This window comes from Mastigoproctus giganteus, chromosome 1 (assembly GCF_048544385.1).
Source record: "Mastigoproctus giganteus isolate SK-2022 chromosome 1, ASM4854438v1, whole genome shotgun sequence".
In the NCBI taxonomy this organism is placed as follows: domain Eukaryota; kingdom Metazoa; phylum Arthropoda; class Arachnida; order Uropygi; family Thelyphonidae; genus Mastigoproctus; species Mastigoproctus giganteus.
The window spans coordinates 32,237,169-32,261,112 of NC_143575.1; the positions used below are offsets into that span (position 1 = coordinate 32,237,169).

The 23,944-nt window shown below is 34.1% G+C and overlaps 2 protein-coding genes across 2 annotated transcripts in view; one reads left to right on the forward strand and one right to left on the reverse strand.

Annotated features, from left to right (window-relative positions):
* The window catches only part of LOC150090685 (uncharacterized), a 56,451-nt gene extending 45,040 nt beyond the window's left edge, over positions 1-11,411 (forward strand). Inside the window, exons 8-9 of the mRNA XM_090379434.1 lie at positions 7,217-7,771; positions 11,301-11,411. Coding sequence (XP_090235560.1) covers positions 7,217-7,771; positions 11,301-11,362 — 617 coding nt within the window. The 3' untranslated portion in view covers positions 11,363-11,411. The remainder of the gene's footprint in view (positions 1-7,216; positions 7,772-11,300) is intronic.
* A 542-nt stretch (positions 11,412-11,953) lies between these two features.
* Positions 11,954-23,944, reverse strand: part of l(2)05287 (WD repeat-containing protein l(2)05287) — a 93,250-nt gene continuing 81,259 nt past the window's right edge. The window contains exons 18-20 of the mRNA XM_090368719.1: positions 19,041-19,175; positions 12,442-12,524; positions 11,954-12,182 (exon numbers count right to left, since the gene is read on the reverse strand). Of these exons, the coding sequence (XP_090224845.1) occupies positions 11,954-12,182; positions 12,442-12,524; positions 19,041-19,175 (447 nt within the window). The remainder of the gene's footprint in view (positions 12,183-12,441; positions 12,525-19,040; positions 19,176-23,944) is intronic.

Consider the following 23,944-nt stretch of genomic DNA (forward strand, 5'->3'; position numbering starts at 1 on the left):
CAATCTGTGGGGACCTCCCCTGAGTCCAAGGATGGTTTCATAATTATGGCTATGGGTTTGCTTTGTTCCTTTGCCGCTTCCTTTAATTTAACTGGATAGATCCAACCCAGGTACCTTTCTTATGTTTAACTTCAACAATTTCTCCTCCACTTTGCTCAGTTATTACAAAATCATTAAGCACCCTGCTACAATTTGATAACCTTCTGGCATTTTCCTTCCTTAATAACTGCTCATGTGTGAATGTAGATTCAAAATACTCATTCAGTTTGTTTGCTATCTGAGCAGGATTATCAACAGTCGAACCATTGTTATAAAGTGGACCGATCTGATTCATCCCTTCTTTTAGAGTTTATATAAGTAAAGAAATCCTTGTGTTTTTCTTAGCATCCTTTGCCAAAGATTTCTCATAATCTGCCTTTGCTTACCTAATCTCCTTTGTGACTTGATTACAGACTAGCATATATCTGCCATAGGCTTCTCTGCCACCTGATAATTTATATGCATACCATGCATTTTTCTTCTCTGTCACGAGTCTCATTAGTTCATTTGACAATCATTTAGGCCTAAACCTTAAACAATACAATATTTCTTAATAGGTATGAAATGTCTAGTAGCTTCCATGATTAATTCTTTGAATGCTTCCCACTTAGAATTTGCTGTCGGTAACATCATCAGTTGGTCCCACTGTACAGAAACTATCTGAGACCACTGTAGTCACCTTTACGGAAGCAAAAACCCTTTCCTTTATCCCTGATGGTAATTATATCTTTAAGATTCCACATATACTACTGAAATTCTTCATATATAGCATGAAGAGCTGCTGCATTTACAAAATATTGGAGACAGCTTTTTATTTATTTATTACAAACAGTAACAAAATTACAGGACAACATTATTTTGTCTTTAATTACATTACACAAGGTATCCGTCAGCATGCTATAGACAACATGCACATATTTGTCTAGTATTTAGTATTAGTAATGGCCACATGGTGCAAGGAAGCCTATGGCTTATGCTGCGCCAGCCAAAAAAAAAAAAAAATAATAATAATAATAATAATAACAACAAAATATAAATAATAATAAAATAAAATAATAAAAATTAATAAGAGAAAAGGAAGTGGGCAACCTATGCATTTCCCTCCTCCCTTAGATAATTATCCAGCTGACCTTTGAATTTCCCCAGACTGTCAGCCTCTACCACCCATGTAGGTATCTTATTCCAGTAATTTATAACTCGCTGGCTAAATAAAACTTCCTGCAATCCAGTCTAAACAACTCTCCCCGTAACTTGAAATTATGCCTCTAGTTCTAGAATCATTTATAACCGTGAAAATTTTGTCCTTATTCATTTTGCTTATGCCTCTCAGAGCCTTAAACACCTCAATCAAGTCTCCTCTAAGATGCGGCTCCTCCATAGCCAGGTGGGCAGGAGCAGCAGTGCGTAGCACACGCTTATTGATTAGACCGGGATTCAAGCCCGTGACCACCAAATATGGAGGATGCGGAAAGGTCAGGGAATGACCACTGCATATCCCCGGAGCAATATGGCCTTAGTTGCTAATGCTCCTAAAAAAAAAAAAAATCAAATAACAATAACAAATAACCTCTAAGATGCCTAGTTCCAAGCTTTGCAACCTACATATTCAAAGTCTTTCCTCATATGGATGCCCTTTTGCCGATTTCTCCAGGTGAGTTACCCGTCTCTGGACCCTTTCAAGAAGAATAATGTCTTTCTTTAGGTGTGATCTCCATACTTTAATACAGTATTCCAAGTGTGGTTCAACAATAGCCTTATATAATGGGATTATGACGTCCTTATCTCTACTAGCGGTTGTTTGATAAATCATCGATGGGACACCATGGACCCTCCTTGCAACCAGTCTATAATGCTCGGAGAACTTCATATCTGACCATATCGTAATGCCCAAGTCTCTTTCATCCACTACCAGCTTTAGTTCAACTCCACCAGGTGTATAAGTTATTTTGGGGTTACTGTTCACCAGATGCAATACCTTACACTTTGTTGGATTAAAGCATAGCTGCCATTTTTCTAACCATCTCTGAAGTCTATCTAGATCATTCTGAAGAAGCCCTGCTTGGCGGCAATCATTAGCTATTCTACCAATCTTTACATCTTCAAATTTAAAAGCTACCCTGCTATCCACCTAAGAATTTTCCCTCTGATTCCAACCTGTTCCAGCTTATAAAGTAACCGCTCATGTGAGACTGAGTCAAATGCTTTGCTGAAATCCAAATAAACATCGAAATTATTCCTGAGTTCAGCTCTTGAGCGAGCCTGTCAAAATAGCTAACCAGATTAGTTAAACATGATTTTCCCTTTACAAAACCATGCTCAGTATCCTTCAGAATTACATTTCTATCTAAGTGATCCTGAATTCCACCCTTGATCATAGTCTCCATGAATTTCCCTGCTACTGAAGTTAGACTAACCGGTCGATAATTTCCCACTTCACTCTTAGAACCGCCCTTATGCATTGGAGATACATTGGCAGTTTTTCCAGTCCAATGGAATCCCCCCGATTCCAGTGATGCTCTCATAATTAGCCTCAATGGTTCAATGCACTCACTTGCCGCCTCCCTTAAGATTATAGGGTAAATGCTATCAAACCCAGCAGCCTTACTGGCCTGTAGACGCGAAAATTTTTTCATTAAATAAATGTGGGAAATTTCAACTTCGTTAATTGCATTTTTTTCAACTTCACTCCCAGAATTTCTCATTGACGTGAATGGTTTTTATATATCGATGCAAAGTAAAAATCTTCGATTTAAATATCGAAGATTTTTAAATATCTTCTGTAAATATCGATGCAAAGTAACTGTTGAGTTCATCTGAAACTTTAGCTGGGGTATCTAATATTATCCCATGTTCATTACCTATGTCCAATCTGGTTTGCCCTTCTCTTCTTTGCATTTATATATGTGAAGAATTCCTTATCCCTCCCTCTTTGCCAGCAATTTCTCATAATCTGTCTTTGGCAGCCTAACCCTTTCAGTGGCATTATTACAGATAAATTTGTAGCTGTTATAGGCTTCAGTACTTTTTTATTGCTCAGTAACATTTCCATGTCATCTTTTTCTGCTCAAGTAATTTGGCAACTTCATTATTCATCCAACTTGGAATCCTCCTCGTATTTTTTTAATGGTATATAAGCATTCGAGGCTTCTGTGATTAATGTTTTAATGGTATATAAGCATTCGAGGCTTCTGTGATTAATGTTTTAAAGGTATACCATAATTCAATTGTATTTGCTCTCTGTGAGATATCTATCCAGTTAATAGAGGCTATGTAGCATCTTAAGGCATCGTAATTTCCTTTCCTGAAATTATAACCCATTCCTTTGCCTTTAACTACTGCTACCTCTCTCTTCATTGTCTGCCGTAGAACTCCATGATCACTTCCTGCTACTGGTTCCTGTACTATTAGTCATCTGGTTCATGGGTGATGATGAAGTCTAGAGTTTTCCTTAGTACTTTCCTTGACATGTTGATACAAAAAACAATCATCTAGTTGATTTAAAAATTTTGTCCCCCATGTGGAGTTTCCTTCCCATTTGCTCCAATCAGAGGCAAATTGAAATCACCCATAATAAGACATTCATGCTTACTTGCCCATGCCATTTGCATGTAGAGGCTCTCATCATAATCTTCACAATCACCTGGCCTGTAGATTACTCCCATTCTCATTATACCTTTGCTTCCAACTATTTCACACCATAATGTGAAATGTCTGAATCCGGGAAAGCACTCAGGCTACTTTTGATAAGAAGCATGACCCCACCACCCCTTCTATCTTCCCTGTCCTTCCTAAATACATACACATACCATACTGAAACTCATCATCACCTATCTCCGAGTGGCACCACATTTCTGTAAACCCTATCATGTCAGCATTAATTGTCCTAACCAGCATTTCAAATTCACTCATTTTATCATCATCATCATCATCATCAGCTATATGGTGCAAGGAAGCCTGAGGCTTTTGCTGTACCAGCCAAAAAAGAAATTCCTGAGTTACTCTGAGAGAGAGAGAGAGAGAGAGAGAGAGAGAGAGTCAGAAATAGAAGGGAATCACCAAGAAAGAGAAGAATGATGATATCCAGCTGAAGACCCTGGGTGTGCCAAGCCCATGCTCACCAGATGTTGAACCCCTGGGAGTAACATAATGACACTTCGGACATTACTGTATAAACAACTTAGTGTTCTTGTATAGTTAACTACCCTGACACACCCCTTAAAGTTATTTAAGCTCACTTCCGTGGCATTTGCTACCCACTCATTTGAAATGTTTTTGTCCTCAGAACATCTTGCTACTATGTTCTGTTGCAGTAACAAACAAATACTCTCGAGGTATGTGCAAGAGTTAATTTGACCAATAATTAATTTCCTATCAGATAAATGCGTATCTATATTACCCTTGTCCCCCCAAACTAGCAGTTTCCCTGAACCATTAAGATATCCTCAATAATACTAGCAAAAACTTTTGCACCACCTTTGTTTAAATCTATCCCGTCTCTACAAAACAGATTCCTTCTTCCTACAAGTGCAGGCCAAGCTGATAGAAATTTCTCCCCAAAAGTCTTGCAGAGTCCTTCAAGTCTTGAGTTAATCCACAAGGCTTTCAGCATATAATCCCTCTTATCGTGCCTGGGCAGAATTGCAGACACATAGACATTGTGACCTAACTTGCGACATTTCTTCAGCATGATCCTATATTTGTCTAACAAATCGTCAGATTGTGTATGCTTTATGTCATTAGTCCCCACATGAATATAATATTCTCTCTTCCCCCTTTAAAATTTGACAGTCTGTGGGTGACATCATTAATAGTTGCTCCTGGCAGATATTCTCTGGTTCTAGTCCACCTATCCTTATTACAGAAAAGTATTTCCCACTTCCCTGACAATGGAGAGTCCTAATAGAACTAAGTCCTTTTGAACCAGAGTAGTTTGCACTTGGTTATTCTGTTCCAGGGCCTGAATCAGGAGTGCACTTGGTAGGTTGCTAGAGTCTTGAGTCCCTGACAAGCTCCCAGTTACATTATTCTCAAGGGCAAGCACTCGTTTTTTCAGTGAATCAAATTGTTCTAGCAATGCACCAAATTGTAACTTAAGATCGGCACACTCCTTACAATGGTGACAAAGAAATGAATCTCCAAGTGAGCTAGGATTATCCACTAGGTCGACTTTGGAATACATGCCACAGGTTCTGCAAAGGATAAAATCATGACTCACCCGGAAGTCACCATCGCTATTTCCATATGAGTCGTAGTACCCTCTGACAAAGTGTTCAAGGCGAATCTTGTAATAACCATTATGAAATTTACTAATTATTAATAAAAGAAACTTTCAAAAAATTATATTTATAATAAAAAAAAATAAAACTATTACAGGAAAAAAAACTTATTAAAATAAACTTTACGATATACTAAAAAACCTTTGAAATCCTCTATTAAAGGGACAGAGGACATTTTGAGCACATTTTGTGAATATTCATCTGTATATTCATTTCTGGTATAAACCAGAAATTTTTTTACTATAAAATAAAACATCAAGGTGTTCCAAATAAAGATTCACCCTGTATATATGCTGCAATTTTTTGACATATGTTGATTTTGCACACATGCTAAAATTTGAAAAATAAAATAAGAATGAATACTGGTATGCAGGAGGAGATTCCATTCAAACTCCATGTTAGATTTTGATAAACTTCCGGCGTTCCCCTCCCTGAATAACTCCTCGTGTGTGTTCTTAGGTGGTAGATGACTTTCATCAACCGGTGAAATACCACCACTTTGCTTATTGGAGGCTTGAAGTGGTGAAACCCATGTTTAGTCTCTAGAGCAAAGTTTCCGGCATCCCCCTCCCCCCCATACTTCTCCTTCAGCCCATGCATGGTACTAAGTACTATAGGTTTTGATACCTTTCGTGTTTGGGGTTTTCATAAAAAAAAAAAAACATTAATTTTTCATTTTATTATATTTCACACTAATTTTATATATAAATATTATCGAATATGTTATTATATTTTATTAGGGTCTGCTATATTTAAGTTTATAAATTAATTTAATATGAACTTAAATATTTAATTAATCTTACATTGTTTTTATGAAATGAGGTAGTTTTATGTGAGAAATGCAATAAGAAAAAAACATCTAAAGATATTAAAAAGTGAAAAATAATGTAAAATGGGTTGCACTCGTGCCACAACTACCCATTTGGAAAGTTCCAGGTGAAAATCTAATAAGAGAAACACTGAGCTGAGATGCTAAGTTTTTTGTGTTATTTTATGCAGTTCTTTCCCTCAACTTTTTCATAATAGTTGTGTCTGTAGAAATATTGTGCTTTTTTTTTTGACCTGCCTGTATGTTGTTATCAGTTATTTGCCATTTTTAAAGTGATTACACGTTTGAATATAATCACAAGGTGATCAGCTATTTAAAAAAAAAAAAAAAAAAATTGGAGGGAGTGCCTTACAATTGTGTGTGTTCAGATGCCAGAATGAAAAGAATCAGTGAAGAAAATATTGATAGTAATTCTCAAGAAAGATGAGTGTCTAATGAAAAATTATACAATTTAGTGATTACACCTGGCGTCACTAAACTAACCCTCTATTAATCCTTATGCTAGCAGATTTTATTGATTATTATTAAGGATAATTGTTTTGAATTACCATGTGTTATTATTTCATTCCAAAACTTTATATTAGTACAGCTTAATAAATCAACATACAAATATTAGTTCTGTCATTATGTTTGTTCACCAAAGCCACAGGACTAAACCATGCGATCTTCACCTGAGACCCATTAACTTGGCTGCTGTGTGAAAAAAAAAGAGCCCATAAAAGTTATTTCTCCAGTCTTGACAGGATTTTAACCTAGACCTTTAACCTAAAACTGCTGCCCTTCTACACAATGTGGAAAGGCAGCAGTTTTAACCACTATGCTACCTGCAAGGGTAAATAATTCAATGGTTTAATTTATTAACAATTTAAAGAGTGCTAACAATCACTTTAAAAAATGACAGAAATTTATTTATCATAATATAAAATGAAGATCTGCTTCCCTGAATGCTCACTGCATGTAAAATGATTGATTTTACAGAATTACTGACAGACACATTGTAATCAAAGATTAGTCATTTAATTAAAAAATATATATATAAATAGATACTAATTTATTTTTGAATTAATTTTAGCTAGAATTGCCAATCCTGAAAAAAGTCCCTACTGTACAGCATATTCCAATCAACAGCATGCTTCAACCAAGAATTATTCTAACAGTTTTAACAGTCTGAATTCAGAGAAAAAGAAATGCGAGGTGATGAATCACAGTGTTAGAAACCAAATTAATTCCATGTGTGATAAGCCTACCTCTCCAGCTCTTGGATTAAAAGTGGGAAGGATTAGTCCATGTAATAATTTTATCCAGAATTTGCATGTTGTTAAACAGCATGTACCATCAGCTCTTCAAATGAAAGGTTCCCCTGTTGGAGTGGTGTCAGGTAAACTTAAATCTGCCATACCTATTACTCAAACTCACTCTAGGGAAAATTCGTTATCTGTCTTTGAAAAGCAAGAGCAGAGACTCAGCAAAAAGCAAATTTACAGAGATCAGCAAAAGGTCTTGTGTGATACTGCCAACTTTGATTGTGATCTCTTCATAGCCCAACCAGTAACAACTGTTACAGCAGAAAAATCTACTGATTCAAATAAACAGAAATCACAAGATGTAGAAATTTTATTTCAGGAAGGTAAGTGATTTAAGAAATAACTTTAAAATGCAAAAGTTTTTATTTTGTTTTCTTTTGAATTTAAGAGATGGTACCAAATTGATAACAACATTGAAATATTATAAGTAGAATTTGAAAATAATTTCAAAGTAATTTTTTTTTTTCATATTGTATATGAATATTATTTCTTCTTTTACACTTAACAGAACAATATATTTAAACACTTCAAACTACCGCAATTGATATAACATTATCCTGCATGTGATTGTGCTAAGTTGTTCTGCACATTGTGCTGTCTTTGTGCCATTTTGATTTCCCACACCAATAAACATAAGTCTAAACCTATGGTAGTATATAAACATCTGTTTTATGCTAATTGTGATTTTTGTATATGCCCTATCCAGTTACCGTGCATGAATATCAGTCATAGTTGGTCATCCTCCCAAGCCCCGAGACAATTACAGGTAACCCTTGTATAACACGGTAGTTAGGTTCCTATAAAATGTGTTGTGCGAAACCGTGTTATAAGGGACTAAGAAAAAGTACAAAAGGGGGGGGGTTACGTTCCAAAAACTAACAAAAATACATCATTCTAGATTTTGTGTATCTTCTGCTCTCTTTAAAAAATCAGTAACCTGGGTTTGTTTTCTTTTGCTTGATAAATCTTTGTGAATTTCATTGTATGGAACTAAGCATTTTTGGAGCTCCCTTTTGAACTTTGGGCTCCTTTCATTCAAGAATCTGCATTCAAAAAATAAGATTCTAATTGCTCGGCTAACTTTATGCCTTCCCATATGCTTTTTGTGTAAAATTTGGAAGTTTAGAATTTTCATCTGCACTATCAACCTCTGAATTGATTTGATTTTACCTCCAATGCCATTTCCACCAAATCCGCTTCGACAGCCTCTTTTTCTACCAGTAATTCTTGAATGTCTTCAGTAATCATATCTTTTTTTATTTTTTTAGGAGCATAGGCGACTAAGGCCACGTGATTCTGTGTATATTGTCTATAAATTGTGTATCCTGAGGTCGATTTTCTGTTTTGCAGGGCACGAGTTTGTGAGAGAAAAAACCATGCTACCCTTGCCTGAGCCCAACTAACTCAGCCACGTTGTGAAAAAGATCTATAAAAATTCCTCCCATCATTGATGGGATTCAAACTCCAGTCTTTTCCACTCAGTGTGGGGAGGAGAGCGATTCTATCAACTGTCCTACCCACGAGGGCTTCGGTAGTCATATCATCAAAACCTTCCCCCTCCTACCGATGTAGCAAGTTCTACTATTGCACCAATTCCATTCTCTGCGGGCTCGACTGTATTTCCTGAACGAACTGACTGTGGCCATACATTTTTTCCATACGCATTTAACATTGACGGTTTTACTTCTTTCAGCGATAAAGCTATGATTCTGATACAGTCCACAACTGAGAAATGTTTCCATGCCTCCATCACTTCAATAGATCGGAATCAATTTTTTCCAAAATCCACTGTAACGATTTTCTGATGTAATGAGTTTTAAAGGTGGATATAATTGCCTTGATTTAATGGCTGAATGAAAGAAGTTATATTAACCTAGTACAACTGTGGTGGTAAGAACATAACTTCAACGTTTGGATGACTTAAATCTTTTGGATGGCCTGTGTGCTATCCAATAGTAATAAAACTTTGAAATCTAGATTTTTCCACAAGTTCAATAGCACAGAATGTAACACAGGGATTTCCCAACAAAATAAAATACAGGGATTTCTCAATAATTTTTTTTAACTAGCGAGTCAACAGCAGGATTCAAAAAGAGTAGAAATGTTGAAAAATTACATCAAACATAATAGCAGTTTTCCCTGCACAAAAGCTGAAAAATACCCTGTTATGCAAGGTTTACCGAAATTCTCTAACCGTGTTGTAGAAGTACCATTTTATACGGGGGTTGCCTGTACACTTCCTTTCATATTTGAAGGCAATTTATGTAGAAAGCAATTTGTAATGCTTTCATATTTGAAGCATTACAAATTTATGAACTTCAGTATATTCACATGCAGAACTGTTATTGATGATAATGATAAAGCATAATTACAAGAATGAATAAGAAATGTTAGTTTTTCAACAGATTTTTGACCAAATTATCCAGGCTAATGGTGTGAGAAGAATATACACATTTTAACATCTTTTTTACCTTGCACATTTTTTAAAATATGCAACCAACATACACAACAGAATAAACATTAATTATAGTATATACTGTGCTATTATAACATATACTTAAGTGTCCAGAAGTTAAACTATAACCATGAATTTGTTTTAAACATAACTGCATAAATTTTTAAAATAAATTCGACATCTTGGTGCAGTATAACATGATAAATCTGTATATTATTATTAGCCATATGGTGCAAGGAAGCCTGAGGCCTATGCTGCACCAGCCAAAAAAAAAAAAAAAAAAAATTGGGTACCCTGTGAGAGAGAGAGAGAGAATTGATCTTCCAAGTTGTTTGGCATACTTGAAAGATCAATTCACTGTATATCTTTATTTTAAATAAAATATGCTAGGTAAGTGGGTAGATAAATTTTAAATTAGGCAAGTAAATTAACGAATTTTCTGCCATTGGTGTTTTAAGCAAATAAACTGGAAATTAGCAGTCTATACAAGTAAAGAATATCAAGTTCTTTTAGCAATTTTTTGCTTAATATATAATATTTAACAAATTAAATTTTTAATTAGAAAGTAATTTATAAAAATGTTATTTTACATGAAAAACTTCATATCCTAACATTTGGATTTTTTTTTTTTTTTTTTTTTGTGGTGATTGGCGCATCGGCTTCTGTGGCCATAATGCACCTCCCAAGGTTTTTGCAGTACTTTGATCCAAGCCCGAGGTGGGATTCAAACCCATGACCTTTGGGTTGCCAGGCAGGCACTTTACCCACCTGGCTAACATTTGGAAATGGCCAATTTGACTGACCTAAGCCCACTTTGAGCTTGTTCCACCTAACTTTCTTGGCATAAAAAATCTGCATCTATCAACTAGTGATGAATTTTACATATTTGACATTTTTGGCCCTCAGACATTGAACAAACACCTTTTTCCCCATATACAGACTGTTGTATTGCCATTTTACATATAGTTTGGCTGTGGTGAAACAATCCTGATTATTTAGTGATCTCCCCTTATATATATATACATACATGCATCCAGAATGTGTCATATAGCACATTAAAATGTCTTCCCCACCCCAAAAGCAGTTGCCAGGTGCCAGCACTCAATACACATACATATACTTTCTGACCTTGGCTTTATGCCTTTTCAGATTCTACAGCGGCATATAGGGGGAACCCTGGAAGCCATAATTTGAACAAAAAAAACACTTGACCTTGTCTTCCCTCACCACAAGCCAATGCCAGATCTAGCCTATCATTAGTTTTGAATATGCAACTTAACTTAAAATTGTAAAGACAAAGAAATAATTTATGTCATGCCATATGAAAATTTAATGTGAATGTAAGTAATGTTTTCTAATTTCAGCATTTTGAATTAACATTAATTTATCTCCTGCAGATGATGAAATGGATAAAATTTTGCAAACCATGGATGATGCTGAACTGTTTGGAGAATGGTAGTACAGAATTTTTTGCACTGAGCTTGAACAAATTACTTTACTGAAAAGCCATTTTTGATTTACAGATATAACTAATACTTTTGTAATTTACAATCTCTGTACAGTTACATTATGAAAGAAATATTTCCCTTTCATAAAATGAAAAAAGCCAAACACAAATGAATGTAAATAAACACACTTAAGTTCCTGAGTATTATTATTTTTTTTTCCCTCTCTCTTTTAATAGTAAACTTCTTAAATGACACTTCTTTGATTCCAGCATTATTGTGGACACATTTGTACAATTAGTATGAAAGTGTAAAACTTTCTAATGTATAATATACAAAGTGTGAGAGTTTTATGTGTATAAAAATGATATATTATCAACTCCATTAAATGTGTCATTCTGGCATAATTTCACATAGTTCACTTGTTATTACCAGAGAATTTCTCTTATTAAATGTTGTTATACTCTTTGCTTGTAATGAATTTCCTCTACTGATGGTAAAGGAAACATGGATTAATGCAGCAAGTTTTCAGTGAAGTATATATAATACAAACTCTTCAGCCCTATATTTTAAAAAAATCATTTTAATCTTTAACAAAACGAATACTATGTTATGTGCAATGAACTGGACAGCCATGAATAATCTTCATTGTAAACTTTCTTCAGGTTAACAGTCTCCTCACTATCAGATATACTTAAACGTTCTGTCTTTTTGATATGTGAAATAGTAGCTTTTGGTTGTTCAGAATCATCAATTTCCATCTCTGATTCTGAATCACTATATTTTACTGCAGCAGTTTCATCTTGGATGCTTCTGTTATCGTCATCTTCAATTCTGAGAAGAGAAAGCAAGAAATTTTATCATTAAATTTTCAGATTTTGATAAATATGTATAGAAAAATTTATCAGAATTAATATAGTTTTTGTTATCAGTTAACATTGCTTATACAAATCATAGCATCTAAATGATAGTTGCCTACTTATAGGCTAACTTCTAAATTCCAGTCAGTATTTCAGTAAGCAAGGAAAGTCAACCAACAATTCCCTCATTTATATAATAAAAATATATAAAAAATGTAATATAGAAATCTTACCCTTTTTTTATTAGAACTGCAGATAAAAAGTTAACACAAAGCTTGCTAACTGGTGGCAGAACATGCGAAGGTACATCCAGAATCTGCGTAATATGAAAAAAAGTTTCACAAAATTTTATTATTTAAATAAGTTAAAATGAGTAAGACACAACAAAGACATTATGATTTATGAAGTTTAAATGTGATGAAACACCTGTGCATTAAGGACTACTAATTGATTAATTAAAACTTGAATTATAGAGAGAAAGCCTTACATTGTTAACAGCTCCTTTACTATTTTTTCTAGAGGTCACAAGAACTAAAACATAAGTAAATATTACATAATCAGGACTGAAATAATATTAAACAACCAAGAATAATCATGACTTTGTATGCTGTCCCGTGAGTGAAAAATGTTAAGCGAAGATATTTGCTCCTGCAGGTTTTGAGTATTCTTGCATCCAAATGCTTGTGTGCAACATGGATATTCTTTCAAGAAAAATAATCTAGTTCCTCAGACTCAGAGATAGAATTAATGATGCTCTTACTGATTAGCTGCTTTTCATCAAGTCCTTCCTTCGACAGAAAGATGTCAGTACAACTGTTGTATGTATGTTTATACCCCTGAGCAATTTCCATTTAAAGCACATTTCCCTCCTCCAATAAGTGCTTGTTATGTAACCAAATCCATAGCAAGCACTTTCTATGGCATTCGACCTTCAGAATGTGATTAAAGCTCTTTCTCTACTCACATCACATACTTCAGTTATATGCTGATTAAAAAGTATTATCAATAGTTAATTATTATCTCATTTGTTGAGTCAATATTTTCATTAATCACATTTTAAAAGCTTTTATAAAAAGATGGCACTTTAACATATTGGTCATTCTAATGTACAGTGAATTGTCTATCTTCCCTCAAACTGTTTTTGTGCAGTTTTCCAAGCTGATCCCATTCAAAATAATGTTTATTTTGAAGGAGATCGAGCCTTTGTATTTACACTCATAGCCAAGTTTTAGCTCCATGCTACTAGTTTTTAAATATTTGGTTAAACAAACAGTATTTGAAGCAACTTTCTTTATGAAAAAAAAAAAAAAAAGATTTTATTTTAAGGAAATAAAGTACAATATCTTATGGAACTTTATTTATGGTTTAGGGGTTGAAATCATCCAAACTTTGCACTTAATCTCATTTCCAGCAGTACTCCAGTTCATGAGTAAGCCTAATGCAACCAGTACTGTAGAGGTACAACTAATCATTTGTATTTATGCACTGCTGCAAAGAGGTTAAGGAAATAAGATTTGGCTTTATTTTAATATTATAGTGATATATTATCACTCATATTATCAGAAGTTATGGCTCTGAAGGCTTTCAGTTTTAACCAAATACTATCAAGAAGTATGTTATAAACTTCTTTTTAGAGATAACTCACCTCTAATCTGCAATATCTAAATTTTCATATAGATTTTTAAAAATAAATAAATAATAAAAAGAAGAAAGCTAGAGAAGCTGAAAAAATTTAAGAACTGATGCCTCTCCTAAAGTGCTCCCAAATTGAGTCATTTAAAACTGCCAACAAAATCAGGCAAGAAAAGCACTAATCATATTATTATCAATTGTCAAACAGATGTGCCCACTCACTTCCGATTTCTTACCTGGAAACTTGATTCTATCAAGAGACCAAATTTTTGAAAAATAACTGGAAATCTGGCTCTTTTTTTTTTTTAAATTTAGATATCAAGATTTAGCAGATTTATAAAGGCAAGTTACCTTTAAAAAGAAGTTAATTTATTTCTCTATATATCAAAAGTTTTCCTCCTAGTGATATTTATTTGAGCTAATGGGAGAGGAGGCCAAGGGCAATTATGTCACTACAAATGCAATTAATTATTGGCAATTGCCAATAATTTCACCAACCTGTCTAACATTTTACGTTCCATTATAGTGTTTTTTGTATTTTAATGAATATTGTATATTTGTAAATATTTCAGTGAAATATTTTAGTCCTGCTCTTTGGGATGCAACAATATTCCTCATGCATTATGAAACAAGCAAAAGGCCTTTTCCCACATGACCTATGTAAACAGGTAAATAATTACATTGTGATACTTATTCAACCTTGAGAATGTCGCACACTACAAATGCACAGGTAAATAATTACATAGGTCATTTCCTGATTGGATATCGATCACAGTGTAACGTTTTTTTGTCTGGCGGCACTGGGGGTCTCCCCCAACTCCACGTTTTTACTATGTGTAGAATACAATACTCTGCATAAGGCCAAGGTGTGTGTTTTGTTGGCCACTTAGCCTGGGAGCAAGCCACTAACGCCCCCGGTTTCCATCACTACCCTGGACACATTAGGAGAGAAGAAAGCTCTGGCTGGGTGAATCATTGTGTAGCCTAGGCATCCAAGGAGAGCCCCAAAAAAAAAAAAAAAAAAAAAAATTATTGAAAAGGAGATAATGGGGAGATAGGAAGAGATCTGTTCTCTGCTCCTCTTATCCCACCACTGCCTATGGTGGGATAAGAGGAACAGAGGTGGGGCAATAGTTGAGGCACTTGCCTGATTTGAAAGGGAAGACAGTAAGGGGACCCCTGGTACAGAAGGTGGGAGTTGAAAGTGGATGGTAGGGTAAGTCACCATGTAAAAGGGGATAGGGGCCACCCCAGGTGGTAGGAATAAAAGAACATAGGGAAAGATTCCTATGGTTGGAGCATGCTTTTTGCAGCTCTGTACCACACGCCTGGGGGTTGCCCTAATGGCCAGTGTCAGTATCCCACACAATGCTAACTAGAAAAGCTAAGCTACAGCTTGGATAAACATGCAATTAATAATAACTTTCATTCGCTCAACATTCACACAATTTTACTTTTTATAGTTTTTTCTTACACATATTAGATTAGATATCGATCAGTGCATTTCGACAGGTGTGTCTTTTACATAGACAAGATTTGACCTACTCTGTCTTATCTCTACATATTACGTAGAAAAGCATGTGCAGAGGTTGGCAAGCAGGGGTGAGGCCCCCTAGTAGTGAATTAAAATAGATATTGTAATTTCTTTCTCCAATGTACTGTAGAAGTTATATAGGTGATTGTGACAATCATTCATTTGCTGCTTTCTCTATCATTCTGTATAGCTTTCATCCACATAATTTATGGTACCAACTGCCTATGAAACTGCGTGTTGCTTATATTTCAATGTGTTGATGAGAAATTGTAAAGACAATTGTAGTGCACAAGCATTGTGGAATAGCTAGTAAATGACATTGACCAGCCCAATGAAATTCTCTACTAGAGTTGGGTACTGTAAAGAGTTGTAAAATTAATTTTTCCTTTTACTATCTAATAAAATATAATTCTGTCATGCGAAAAACCATCTTATCTTGCTATTATGATTATTAGTACCGATTTATTGTAGAATAGCCCTATAAAACTTATTATTTATATCATTGTTTCATTTTACCACAAGTTAATTGCTCACTCATGTGTCTGGAAGTGTATGTTTGCCAACTCCCTTATCCATCAATCAATTCCTGAGAATAGATGGATGGGAAAGAAAACAATGGGCTTTCGCAAACTGGGTTCATTGCACATGTATCTGGAATTTTTCATCCTGCATACCTTTTACAGGATGGAGAACTGGCAGAAATGCAGTAAATTTTAGAACTGAATGGGATAAATGATATAAAAATAAAAAAGTTTCCAGTTCAACATAAAAACTAGGGAATAAATTCTGTAATACAAACAAAAATTCTAATAAATGTCAGATAAGTAATGTTCCATTTATGAGCATAAGTAATGGAGAATTAATGTTTGAAATGCAATTCTTCGTACCTACGCTATATTTTGAAGAATGCATTTGCAATCACATATAGACTATTACTACTAAAGAAGCAGGAGCCATTGTACTTTCATCTTTAAAATTCATACACTATGCCATAGCATGGTGCCTGATTTTAACAATATCAATTGTTAATTTTAGAAATGATTACCATCCAGCCTTAGTTGGCATCATCCTATAGCAATCTTTCTACATGGATCCTTTAACCCTGCAGCAGGCTTGCACCTTATCAATCACAGCTGCTTAAATTTAAATCTATTTTTATCTTCATCACTGATTATTTATCAATTAGAAAAGTATCCACACAAAAAATCCACGTCAGTGTAGATACAAAATGTGGCATGCAGGATTATGGATAGAGTTCCTGTAGAGGGCATCAGCTTACATTTCATTCTCTCCATGATACACACTGTCCATAAGAAACAAGGTAGTTTGAGAAATAACACCACTCTGCATGATTTTCAATGTTTGTAAACTAATAGCTGTTTTTAACTAAGTTTTTTTATGCTGATTTCAGAAATGTTATTCGTTTTCATCTGTCACGTACTGTTTTTTCACAGATCACTTAAGTTAATGTCATGCATTGTATTATTATTGGAGAAAGTGCTGGGAATTTGTAAACAATCTTCACATGTTGGCAACACTGCCTTCAGTCATTTGTTTCTTGACCTCGAGAGCACTGTGCAGCAGCATTTATCAGCATGAGTTCAATTTATTTTTGAGGTTATCATGTCAAATTTGGGCTGAAAAGTAAGTAAAATGCCTTCATGCAAATGTTTGAACAATCTAAACTTATTTTGTTATATATGGAAGTTATGTAGTTCTCGAGCAAAGACAAGATATTACAAAATTTGTAAAAAATGTGTATTGTGCTTATTTTGGAGTGAAACTTGGTAACCAAGATAAACAATGGGCTCCACATAAAGTTTGCCAAATATGTGTTGAAGCATTGAGATTGTGGAAAAATGGTAAAAAGAAGGCTATGCCACTTGCATTTCCCATGATTTGTTTGTTTGTTTGTTATTTGGGTTTTAAGAGCATTAGCAACTAAGGCCATATTGCTCCGGGATATGCGGTGGTCATTCCCTGACCTTTCCGCATCCTCCGTATTTGGTGGTGACGGGCTCGAATCCCGGATCGTTTTTGAAATTGTAATTAGAAAATGATTCGGAAACACCCCTTTCTAAGAAAACATCAGTGAATTTTTTTTTTGATAACATGTTACTAAAGATATTTATTTGTTCTTATTATCCAATATAGGGTCGGGAAATAAAAATTTTATTTCAAAGTACACCATTTCGAACTGTTCCTTGCTATTTTATCCAAAACAACTGAGTTTTATACACAATGCAACCTGCTCATGACATTGAGCATTTGCTTGCATTGTGAGTTTTACACACAATGCAACTTTCTCCAGTGAAGGCTTAAAAAAAAAAAAAAGATGACATTTCTTTTCCAGTATTATACTAACTGATAATGAATTCTTAACATTTACCAGACACTACTATCCATTTTGCCTCTTTCCTGATGAATCAAAAAGTGCAATCCAAGATTTAGAACTGACTAGTGTTTTAACTGCGACCTGTGTTAAATTTAGTGTGCATCGTAATGTTTTGAAGGTTTTATTTTATTATTATGGTTCTTAATGAGTATTTCAGGTAGGCTGTCTGTCCCTGCAAATTGTTTTTATGTCCCTCTCTAGCATTCTGTTAGATAGGCCAGTTATTAGACTGTAAGCACCATTTCATTCATTTTAAATATTTTAGCATAAAACAATTTACACAAACATGCTAAACTGAATTTGTTAAAATAAAGTTAAAAAGAAAATTGCATTTCAATATTTTCAGTGGTTAGTTTAGGATTAAATAACTTCTTTATCCATAATTTTAATTTTTTTTCCCCCCAAAAAAGAATGCAAGAAAAAAATTCACAGTGAGAGTTGATCCCACTAACAACAAATGGTACATGTGCACTGACTGATATAGGCGACACTATGAAGAAAACAACATCTATTCATTTAATGTGTATCATAATTAAAAATTAGTTTATTTAATTCTGGTTAATATCATAAACTTTATTTTCCCTTTCAAGACCTTTTGAACACTATATATATCTTTTGTCTTTTTTAGACATAAAAGTTGAGGGAAAGATGGTGAATGAACCATTCAAGAGCAGTCTTGATGAGGTATAACGTTTGATGTTAGTGTTAACAGAGCATCAGCATACATGCTAGTCTGTTTTTCCTGGGCCAAAAAACAAACTCCCTCTGCCTGAGTGGCTAACTGATAAGTTCTTTAAGAATTACTCCAGTCTTTGAAAAGATATGAACCCAGACTTCTTTAAATGAGTAAAACAGCAAAACCACTATACCATCAATAAGGACTGATGACATATAATAAGTTTTTTTATAACTTTGATGTTTCACAATAACTTAAAGCAGGTTACTATTATGAAAACCTATCACTATGCTTTTTAGTGATTGTTAGTTTATGTGGCTGTCCTGCAATAAATCAGATAACATTTACTATAGTACAATTAATTTGATGTTTAACATGGTTCCTCAAATGCTGAGTCCTTTCTAAAGATGGTTTAAATTCTAAAACAAACCTTAAAGAAGAAAATCCTATACTATATCAATATGGTATTTAATTTAAAAAGTTGAATTATTTATATTAACATTATAGTTGTATTATATCATGGTCACTATTTGAAATGTAATTTATATAACAAAACAATTTACTAATGTTATAAAGATCCATAAAGAAAAATTACCTCTTTCACTTCTTTCAAGCCAAGAATTCCTTGTGCTAGTTGGATTTCTTGTTTTTGAATTTCATCCCCATTTCTCTTTAAATCAGTCATTAGTATTCCAAAAGGAGTCATTGGAATGTTCTGATATATTTTCATCTGAAAAACATTATACAAAAATAAATTAATATCAGTGAATACAGGGAGGACATTTGAAGCAGTTATCAACATTTTACGTAAAAGAAATGTAATAAATAAATGAAAGATAATTTGGGTGCTTGTTTTTGGCAAGAAAAATTTCAGAAAGAAGACATATTCAAACCCATATAACTTTCAGGAGTATGCATAATATAAATGTGTTAATTTATGTTTTTTTTGTGTAGACGCTGGGGAGTACACAAGTAGATTTAAGTTTTGAAGGTTTCTCCAAACAATGTATCCATCATTGTATGAACTATCTTGAAATTTTTATAGTACACACTACCATCTCTTATTTGTTTCTAACTAATTGTAGATACAATTTATAATAGACAGCAGAAATACAGGAAAATAACTTTCAAAATCAGAGCAGGCTTACAAAAGTTGAAATTGAAGAAATTGTCTGTAATTCAGATCTAGAAGCTGATAAATTTGAATCAAATGACATAAATAGTAGATGTAGAGTACCAAATCATTGCATAAAAATAAATAAATAATAAGGATGGTGGGGTTTTTTTTTTTTGTGCAGTGAGTTTGTTAAACTCACTCTTGAAAGGGTTAATTAAATGATTGCTCAACTTGGTCCTGAAATTTAATGGCAGAATATACACACTAATTATTCTTACACCAGTATTTTTCAAGAAAATACTATGTATTCAGTGGGCCAGCCATGAATGTCATTAAGGAGATAACATTCATGATCCTTCTCAAATACTTTTTGCCAAATTTACGGTAATAGATAATATGAATCACAGCTGTACTATTCAATATGTTCTACGTTGATAATATTAGTAAATTAATAAGAAGAGTTTACCTCAATATAGCGCGTAGAACACTTCCGTATGATACCCTCCAGAAATTAAAACGAAAAAAATCGACAACTTACCGCTACATTAGAGTAAAATATAAATAATTAAATAATCAATTTAACACAATTCAAATCAATTTAAAACAAAAATCAAATTAACGCAATTAAAAGAATCTAACGAAAATATTCAAAACGATTTTCCTTCCTGAAGCTGACAACGCTTTTCGACCGCATGTCGTGATCACAGGAATGAAAATTACCGAATCGGGTTAAACCTGATACTTAAATAGAGATTATTTGCCTTCACGCATGCGCGTAAAGGTCCATGCATCGGAGATCGGCCTCCCAATGGGCCTAAACTGATGTTTAGGCCCATTGGGAGGCCGAAAATCTCTATATATTTTTTCTTGAAAGAGAATGTAATTTGCATTTACTAATAGTTTTGTTAGTTCGAATATTCTGTCTTTGGGGAGTCTGGTGTTATTAACACCAGACTCCCCAGTCTGGTGTTGTTAAGATTTTTTGCAAAGTACAGATTTGCAAAAAATCTGTACTTTGCAAATATACAAAAAATATACAGACAGATTTTCAGCCTCCCAATGGACCTAAACATCAGTGGACTCATTGCTGAACTATACTTAGACAAATTAGAAAAGATCCATCTTGATCCATTTATACCACAGATCACATATTACGGATGATATCTGGATGACATCCTAATTATCACAGATTATTTGACCATAAACAATATTCTTCAGGTTTATAATAACATCCATCAGAGATTAAAATTTGAATTAGAAATTGAAGCAGAAACCCACTCCATAAACTTCCTTAATTTTACTATACACAGATTAGGACAAAAACTAAATTTCAGCATATATAGAAAACCCACTAATAAGGGGATGCTTTTGCATTTCCACAGTTATCATCCCCAACCATACAAAGAATCGGTCATACTGAACCAATTTCATAACGCCTTTAAATATTCTTCCACCCAAACTTCTCAAACCACTGAAATAAATGAATTAACTACAAGATTCTCGAATAGGGGTTACCCGCTAACCTATATAAACAAAGTCAAAACAATAGCCCGTGATAAAATAAATAACAACAACCTCGCAACAAACATTGCACAAAATCTGACAAGACCAAAATACATTTCATCACAATTCCATATGTCGAGTACTGGTACAATAAACCTAATCAAATATGCAAGGGAACCGACATGAAAATCATAGCAAAACCCATGAACAAATTACAGCAGGCCCCCGTTATAACGCGGTTCGCTTTACGCTGATTCGCTATAACGCTGTTCTTATATTATAACCCGTATCTGACTATAACGCTGTCACAGATCACTATAACGCTCTTTTACAGATTACATTTTTGACATATTTAACGAAATCGTTTCATTTGTGGAATCGATAGCTTGAAAATGAATAGCAAAACAGCATTAAAACGTTTCCCACGCCGACTTGAGCAATTTTCCCACGCTCGGTGAAATTTTCTCTCACGCTAATTTAAGTACAGTCACTTGTTACGTAGTTCCGAGATCAACATTTTAAAAAATGATCAAATATATTGCTTGTAATATTTGCGTTATATGCATTTATCCGAAGTCTAGTTAGTCATCACTCAGTACAGTATTAGACATCGTGAGTAACGGACAGTTTACTTGAACACTGTATCGTAATTAATTCAACCAACGCAGTTACATTTTCGAAGAGCTAATAATGACCGACAGGAATGAAAATGCAACAACGTCTGGGCGCAGTACGAACTATAAATGTAAGAAAAAGACTGAATTTGAAAATTAAATTAGACGTTTTGAAGCGAATCGATTCCGGTCAACGACAAGCGGATGTGTGCCATAATTTAGGACTCGCAAATTTAACTGTAAGAACAATTATGAAAAAATAAAGAATTAATTTTAGCAGCGGGAAAGATAGCTGTTCCACTGCAAGCAACTAGGACTAGACCGGCTATTAGGATTGAAATGGAAAGACTAATTTTTTTGAAGATAATATTCCAATGCAGAATTCAGTTAAAGTTAAATATTAAAAAGAGAGAGAGAGAGAGAGAAAGAGATTAGCCAATACGATGATCTGAAGAAAACTCGCCTAAAAAAAAAAATGCGGAACCATTTAAAACTGGTAGAATAGATTTAAAATCCTGGGAGAAGCCGCTAGTGCAGATTAAGGAGCCGAAACTTTCAAAAAAGAACTTGTTAAAATTATTGAAGAGGGGTATTATACTTCTCAACAAGTCTTTAACATAGATGAAGCAGGACTTTTGTGGAAACGAATGCCTAAAAGAAGTTTCATATTGAAAGAACAAAAAACATGCCAAGTTTCAAAGCGGCGAAGGATCGGTTGACTTTATTGTTGGGTGGTAACGCTGCGGGCCATTTAAAATTAATACCCCTTTTAGTTTATTTGGAAGAGGGCCAAAGTTCAACTCAAAATCCACACATTTTTCATGATTAAATTCATCCATTAAATTAAATCAATTAAATTCATTATTTTAATTGGAATTTTGTTTACTTTTGAGACGCAAGTAGTTACCACATAATTATACGTATGTAATGCAGAATATTTTATATGTGCAAATATTTGAATATTAAATATTTTGACCGACATTTGTGCATCTTTTCATTACCGTTTATTATTGATTAGGAAATATCCTATGGCACCGACCGCAGCTCACAAATACATTTCCTTATGGGAAAGTGGCACTCGCTTAGCGCGGATTCACTTAGTGCTCTGTTTTTCCGGAACAAATGATCAGCGTTAAGCGGGGGTCACCTGTATACACATTCTTCAGAAATCGATCTTCAAACACCACATTCCAATCACAGCATGACCTCGTATACAGCATCCCATGCAAAAATTGCGATGCTGTCTATGTAGGATCTACCATAGGAGTGGCACAGCTTCGAACAAAACAACACGAAGCCTCTGTGCGGGCGGGTCGTTCAAATGCATCGGAACTTTCGTTCCACGCAATAAATGAACAACATTCATTCAGCTTTAATGAAACAAAAATTATAAATATTCAACGCAACTATCACAAACTACTTATTGCAGAAACCTTAGAGATAAAACTACATGAAACTTCAATCAATATCCGCAGGCCATTCCTATTGTCCGACGATTGGTCACTTATAATGCGTGAAGAACAAACACTACAACATAAGACAAAAGTTTTGGATTAATTGTGAGTTGCTCCCTTCCTGTGAACACGACGCCCAAAACGTTCTAGTCCAACTTAAGGAATGTAGAGAATAATCCCCCCCCCCATATCCAATTTTATTAGACCCCTAAATTAAACTCTAAAGTCCTGCTATAGGACCGAAATAAATAATCAGTCAATATTTATTAAACAGTTTAGACCTCAAAATCAAACTTTATGCCAATCCAAGTAATGGCTTCCATGCTGCTTGTAGATAGCAGTCATGAGCGCTCATTGTTGAGACCACATGGTCTGAACACTATGGTTCTGACAGTGGGGAAGATGTCCCACCTGCTTTACAAAATAGATATCGCCATCCTCAAGAATTATTAGTGAGTTGGACTAGGAGAGTTGGAAAAGAAGCTTCCTATATCTAAAATAAAGGTAATCCCTGTTGATTTATAATATTATAGTATAGTGTATGATCTAATTAGGTGTTAAAAAAAATCTATACTTTGCAAAACTTCTGGCTTCTTAAATTAAGAATTAAAATTTTTTAATATTTCAGAGAAATGAAAAATAAACTTTGCATTATTTCACTTACTTTTTTTCTATAAAACAAACATTAAATTTTTGATCTTCCCCATCAGGACCTTAATGAGACTAGCAAAACAAAAGTCAACCGATGAAGTTCAAACAATAAAATCACATAAACACTGTATTATGTTTGAAAAAAGTCCTTGGCCTTCCC